Source organism: Budorcas taxicolor, chromosome 8 (assembly GCF_023091745.1).
Source record: "Budorcas taxicolor isolate Tak-1 chromosome 8, Takin1.1, whole genome shotgun sequence".
NCBI classification, from domain to species: Eukaryota; Metazoa; Chordata; class Mammalia; order Artiodactyla; family Bovidae; genus Budorcas; species Budorcas taxicolor.
In genome coordinates this window covers 65680248-65687351 of record NC_068917.1, presented here as the reverse complement: position 1 = coordinate 65687351, position 7104 = coordinate 65680248, and the positions used below count along the sequence as shown (strand labels likewise).

The 7104-nt window shown below is 43.0% G+C and overlaps 1 protein-coding gene across 1 annotated transcript in view; it reads left to right on the top strand.

Moving 5' to 3' along the window:
* The first annotated feature begins 739 nt into the window (after positions 1 to 739).
* XPA (XPA, DNA damage recognition and repair factor) overlaps positions 740 to 7104 on the top strand; it is a 28533-nt gene continuing 22168 nt past the window's right edge. Inside the window, exon 1 of the mRNA XM_052644782.1 lies at positions 740 to 911. Coding sequence (XP_052500742.1) covers positions 740 to 911 — 172 coding nt within the window. The remainder of the gene's footprint in view (positions 912 to 7104) is intronic.

The window sequence follows — 7104 nt, the reverse complement described above, 5'->3', positions numbered from 1 at the left end:
TTCCAGTAGTCATGTATGGATATGAGAGTTGGACTACAAAGAAGGCTGAGTGCTGAAGAATTGATGCTTTTGAACTGTGGTGTTGGAGAAGACTCTTGAGAGTCCCTTGGACTGCAAAGAGATCAAACAAGTTGATCCTGAAGGAAATCAGCCCTGAATATCATTGGAAGGACTGATGCTGAAATTGAAACTCCAGTACTTTGGCGACCTGATGCGAAGAACCGACTCATCGGAAAAGACCCTGATGCTGGGAAATATTGAAGGCAGGAGGAGAAGGGAACGACAGAGGATGAGATGGTTGGATGGCATCACCAACTTGATGGACATGAGTTTGAGCAAGCTCTGGGAGTTGGTGATGGACAGGGAGGCCTGGGGTGCTGCAGTCCATGGGGGTTACAAACAACCGGACACGACTGAGCAACTGAACTGACTCCAAAGTCCATATTGTGAACTACCAAGCGAAACTATTATTTATTTTAGAGATGCCAGGTTCTGATCATTGATCTCTGCAATGGCTCTTGCGCTGGATTATATATAAACCAGCAGGTACCTTCCGCGCCAACGCGTGCGCAGACTTCTTCCTCCACCCTTTCCTTCCCCACTTCCTTCTCTAATTGCGCAGTTGCACTCGGCGTAGGAGGCGGTGCTGGCGACTTCGCGAGGGGGAGCCTCGGGCACGCTTTGGACTACCAGTGCGCGTGCGCGTAGCTAGAGCCGCGGACCTTTGGGGAGGTTGGAGATGGCCGCCGCCGGGGAAGCTTCGTCGGAGCCGGCGGCTTCAGAACAACCTACGGAGCTGTCTGCCTCAGTGCGGGCGAGCATCGAGCGGAAGCGGCAGCGGGCGCTGATGCTGCGCCAGGCCCGGCTGGCGGCCCGGCCTTACCCGGCGACGGCAGCTGCAACTACTGGAGGTTTGGGCCCTTGGCGGCGCCTGCTTCTTCTCTGGGGGACCGGGGGCCGCATCCTGAATGGGGCGTCCCTCCTCTCGCGTCTGAGCGCAGGCGCTTGTGCAGGGTAGGGGCGGGTGGAGGGCGTAGGGGAGGGGGGTAGGGAATCCGCTCGTCGGAGATTGTCACTGCGGACTGTCCAAGACCACAAGGCGACCCTGACTCCCAGCCCTGGCCTTTCTTCTCTGCCTTGGGCGGTCCAGCTACCGTCCTTAGTTTGGGGACGCAGCCTCCCTCGCCGTCTGGAGGTGCCAGCCAGTGTCTCAGCTCACCTCTGCCCTCTCCCTGCAATTGCCACGGGTCCCAGGGGGTGGTCTTTGAGTAAAGCTTTCAGACCTTATAGCACATTTGAGTAGTAGTCCTGCACCAGCTCTTTCATGCATCCACATAACACGGGCTGATACGCAGTGCTTGCTATGTGCTGGGAACAGACAGACGCTAGCTCCTGGCTTCGTGGGGGTAACAGAGGGGCACCTGTTGTGCTTCACGTTTTTCAGATTGGCTAATTTGATTCAGACAGCTAACCTGGAATTATTTAGGGCAGGGCTTGGTATCCGTATTGTACTGAGATGATAATTGAGGATCAGTAAAGGAAAGGGGGTTTGCTCAGGTTCATCCCAGTAAGTGCAAAGGCTAATCAGGACTAGAACTCGGGTCGTCTGACCCTGGATTCAGGGCCTTTCCTTGCTCACTAGTTGCCTCTGCTATACCAGGCATTTCTCTCACTCTTAGGATGAAGGGCTGTTCTTGGATTTCACCTTTCCTTTTTCTTAGAGCTGCACTTGGCTGCCTATTTCTTTGCATATCAGGTAATTCTCCAGTGGGGGTCAACTAATCATTTTCGCCAGAGAAGTAGTTTGGTTGACATGTGGTTCTTCAGGACTCGCTCTATAATGTGAGGCACCTGTGTTCCTAAACCTGTGTCCGTATCTACATGAGCAGTTGAGCTCCGTCAGAACTGTGTCATCTCCTACCCCTTCTCCTCAGCCAGAGGAAAGGCGGAGGGAGAAGAGCTAGCTGCATGTCTATATTCATTCACACTGACACTGAATCTGCACATTTTGACCGCTTTTAAGCATTCTAGGGTCAGGACGAGATGTTCTTCATCTGCATGGATTAATTCATATTCATGATTCCATAAAGATTTCTAAATGTGTAAAATGGCTATAGAACAGGGGTGGAAAGTAGAGCATGAAGTGGTCTTAAATGGCTGATAATGGAAAGCAAGGCAGCATGAATATCTTGTAAGATTTCTTGGGCTTTACCAGAGAACTGAACTGTTGTTGTTGCATTGTAGACAGCCTGTGCTTCGAGTTAGTTAGGTGCTGAGATTTTTGTTCTTTGTAATACTTTTATTTCCATATGTATAGTTTTCATATTCTGTGTGTGCTATGATATATGCCTTGAAAAAGACCGAGAAGAACTTGCTTAGAATGTGTTGCTAAGAGTAGAGCTAAGGTCCTGGGAAATACAAGGCATAGCAGTAGAGAGAAATGGGGCTTTGTTTTTGGCATGATTTAGCATTGCTCAGGATCCTGCTCTAATTATAGTCTTAATAACTACAGCTTCCCTTCTTCTTATAACATTCATGAAGTCAAAATCATATTCTGGTACATTTTCTATCCAGAAAGTAAATATTCATGGAATGCTAAACTATTTTTCAGAATTAACAGAGATAAAAGAGCTCAGGCTAATGCAGGGATATAAGGAGATGAACGGGCGATATAGTAAAATATGAAGATTGCTGTTAACTGTAGAAACAGGCTTATTATACTCTAATCCCTTTATATAATAGAAAAAGAAATTGAGGCCAGGGAAGGGGACTGATTTAAGCAAAATAATACCTCTTTGTCTTAAAGAATTAGTTATACCATACATTAATGTAAAATGCACTTATCTGAATTTTACCTGTGTGGGTGCTCATGTGTAATACCACGGTATCAATATACTGTACTGACACTTCCAGAACCTTAGAAATTTCCCTACTGTCACTTCCTTGTCAGTTACTCACCCTCAGAAGTAACTACTCTTCTGACAATTTGATTAGTACCATCTGTTTTTGAACATTGTATAAATGGAATCATACAGTATCTGGCTTCTTTTGCTCAAAGTAATACCTGGGAGATTCATCCCCGTTGTTCCATGTATTAGTAGTTTGTTCATTTATATGTTCTATAGTACTCTTTTATGTTGTTACATTGTAGTTTTTCCACTTCCCTTTTGATGGAAATTTGGGTTGTTTCCAGTTTGGAGCTATTAAAAGGAAAACATTTGTGAGCATTTTGATACATGTGTTATGGTGGACATATGCACACATTTCTATTCCGTATATACCTAGAAATGTAATCCTGGCTCCTAGGGGAAATGTATATTTAGCTTTAGTATACGCAGAATACATCATGAGAAATGCTGAGCTGGAAGAAGCACAAGCTGGAATCAAGATTGCCAGGAGTAATATCAATAACCTCAGATATGCAGATGACACCACCATTATGGCAGAAAGTGAAGAAGAACTAAAGAGCCTTTTGATGAAAGTGAAAGAGGAGAGTGAAAAAGTTGGCTTAAAGGTCAACATTCAGAAAACTAAGATCATGGCATCCGGTCCCATCACTTTGTGGCAAATAGATGGGAAAACAGTGGCTGACTTTATTTTTTTGGTGTTCAAAATCACTGCAGATGGTGATTACAGCCATGAAATTAAAAGAGGCTTACTCCTTGGAAGGAAAGTTATAGCCAACCTAGACAGTATATTAAAAAGCAGAGACATTGCTTTGTCAACAAAGGTCCGTCTAGTCAAGGCTATGGTTTTTCCAGTGGCCATGTATGGATGTGAGAGTTGGACTGTGAAGAAAGCTGAGCGCTGAAGAATTCATGCTTTTGAACTATGGTGTTGGAGAAGACTCTTGAGAGTCCCTTGGACTGCAAGGAGATCCAGCCAGTCCATCCTAAAGGAGATCAGTCCTGGGTGTTCATTGGAAGGACTGATGTTGAAGCTGAAACTCCAATATTTTGGTTACCTGATGTGAAGAGCTGACTCATTTGAAAAGACCCTGAGGCTGGGGAAGATTGAGGGCAGGAGGAGAAGGGGATGACAGAGGATAAGATGGTTGGATGGCATCACCAACTCAATGGACAATGTGTCTGGGTAAACTCCGGGAATTGGTGATGGACAGGGAGGCCTGGAATGCTGCAGTTCATGGGGTCGCAAAGAGTTGGACACGACTGAGCAACTGAACTGAACTGAGGCATTGCCAAACAATGATTGTATCAATTTAGAATCTTACCAGCAATATATGACAGTCTCAATACCACATCTTCATTTAGTATTGTCAGTCTTTTTCATTTTGAGTATTCTGGTGGGAGTGGTGGTGTTTCATTATGGTTTTAATTTGCATTTACCTAATTTCTAATGATAGACATTTTTCTTGTGGTTACTGGATATTTTCGTGTTCTCATTTGTGAAGTTTCTCTTCAGGTCTTTTGCCTCTTTTTAAGGCTGTTTTTCTCTCACTGAAGTGAAAGTGTGAGCTGCTCAGTTGTGTCAGCTCTTTGCGACGCCTTAACAGCCTGCCAGGCTCCTCTGCCCATGGGATTCTCCAGGCAAGACTGCTGGAGTGGGTTGCCATTCCTCTTCTCCAGGGCATCTTCCCGACCCAGGGATCAAACCTGGGTCTCCTGCATTGCAGGAGGATTCTTTACCATCTGAGCCACTAGGGAAGCCTGTTTATAGGATTTCACTGTGTATTCTGGATATGAGTCTTTTGTCAGATATACATATTGCAAATAGCTTCTGCCAATTTTCATCTTGTCTTTTTACTCTCATAATGGTGTCTTTTGATGAATAGAGGTTCTAATAGTTTTTTTTTCTTTATATATTTTATTGAAGTATAGTTGACTTAAAATGAATGTTTCAGGTGCACAGCAAGGTGGTTCAGTTATACATATGCATGTGTTATTTTCCATTATAGGTTATTAAAGGGTATTGAGTATAGTCCTCTGTGCTGTACTGTAAACCTTTGTTCCTTGTTGAATATCTTTTTTTTTTTTTAATTAGAAATCTAGCATTCTGTTCATACTGAGTCAAGCAAGTGGATTCAAACTGTCATAAACTTTTTAGTTAGGCAAAATTCATGTTTTCTAAAATTATTATACATACTGTTTATATATTTGTATATAAAAGCTTTTCTACTACACTTGATAAAGGCTTGAGAAAGAACATAAAAAAAGATGGAGAAATTGGAAAATTAAATGGGAGCACCGAATTTGAAATAGAAAATGTGAAACAAACTCGATAAAAGTAAAAGATCACCATGTAGTCCAGTTGTTTTTAAACATGGCTGCTCATTAGGAACATATCTGGAGCTCTGGCAAAGAATAGCGATACCTGGGCATTTGTATTTTTCAAAAAATTCCAAGGTGATTCTGATATGCATCTGGACTTTAAAAAGTGATTACAGGTTTTTCTATTAAATGGTAGTTAGGGTGATATATGGAGAAGGCAATGGCAACCCACTCCATTACTCTTGCCTGGAAAATCCCATGGACAGAGGAGCCTGGTAGGCTGCAGTCCATGGGGTCAGGAGGAGTCGGCCACGACTGAGTGACTTCACTTTCACTTTTCACTTTCATGTATTGGAGAAGGAAATGGCAACCCACTCCAGTGTTCTTGCCTGGAGAATCCCAGGGACGGAGGAGGCTGGTGGGCTGCCATCTGTGGGGTCGCACAGAGTTGGACATGACTGAAGTGACTTAGCAGCAGCAGCAGCAGCAGCAGGATGATATAGAATTCTATTATTTTTCTGTTGACCAGTCATGATACAACAGTATTGAGTAATAGTTACATAATCACAGTAGTAAAAGATGTTTGTCAGTTTTCACAGTCAATAGCCAGACAAAAAATAAAAGAGAGTTATAGTTACAAGCCATAATGGGAACAAGATTAACTTAACAATATAAAATAATTACAGACAACTTGGGAGGTCAAGCAGAGTGATGGAGTAAGTGGAAGTGTGTACATGAACATTTTCATCTGCCTAGCCAGTCTGTCTTTTAATTTTCTTAATTGTTTTGGGTTTATCTTCTGTAGGTCTTTTCCTTCTCTTGTGTTTCCTGCCTAGAAAAGTTTCTTTAGCATTTGTTGTAAAGCTGGTTTGGTGGTGCTGAATTCTCTTAACTTTTGCTTGTTTGGAAAGCTTTTGATTTCTCCATCAAATTTGAATGAGAATCCTCCTGGGTAGAGTATTCTTGGTTGTAGGTTCTCCCCTTTCAACACTTTACAAAGTAGAGGGAACGGGCAGGATATAGTTCGAGTTTCTGTTGAGAAATCAGCTGATAACCAGATGGGAGTTCCCCTGTATGTTATTTGTCACTTTTCCCTTGTTCCTTTTAATATTTTATTTTTTGTCAGTTTGATTACTATGTGTCTTGGTGTGTTCCTCCTTGGGTTTATCCTGCCTAGGACTCTGCTTCCTGGACTTGGTTGACTATTTCGTTTCCTGTGTTAGGGAAGTTTTCAACTGTTATCTCTTCAGATATTTTCTCTGGTCCTTTCTCTCTCTCTCTCCTCCTTCTGGGACCCCTATAATGCGACTGTTGGTGTGTTTAATGTCCCAGAGGTCTCTTAGGCTGTCTTCATTTTTTTTTTTTCCAGTAATCTGTTCTGCATCAGTGATTTCCACTATGTGTCTTCCAGGTCACTTACCCATTTGTCTGCCTCAGTTATTCTGCTGTTGATTCCTTCTAGTGTATCGTTCATGTGTGTTCATTTATTTTTAGTACTTCTGACTCTTTGGTGAACATGCCTTGCATCTTCTCCATTCTTTTTCTGAGATCCTGGATCATCTTAACTATCATTCTGAATTTTTTTCCTGAAAGGTTGCCTATCTCCACTTCATTTAGTTGTTTTTCAGGGGTTTTATATTGTCCCTTCACCTGGGACATAACTCTCCTTTTCATCCCGATTAACTTTTTGTCATGTGATTTTTTGTTCTAGCTGCTGTGGGATTGTGGTTCTTCTTCTTCTGATGGTCTTATACATATATTCCCTGGAGAAGGAAATAGCAATCCACTCCAGAATTCTTGCCTGGAGAATTCAGTGAACAGAGGAGCCTGGCAGGCTACAGTCCATGGGATCACAAAGAGTCAGACATGACTGATC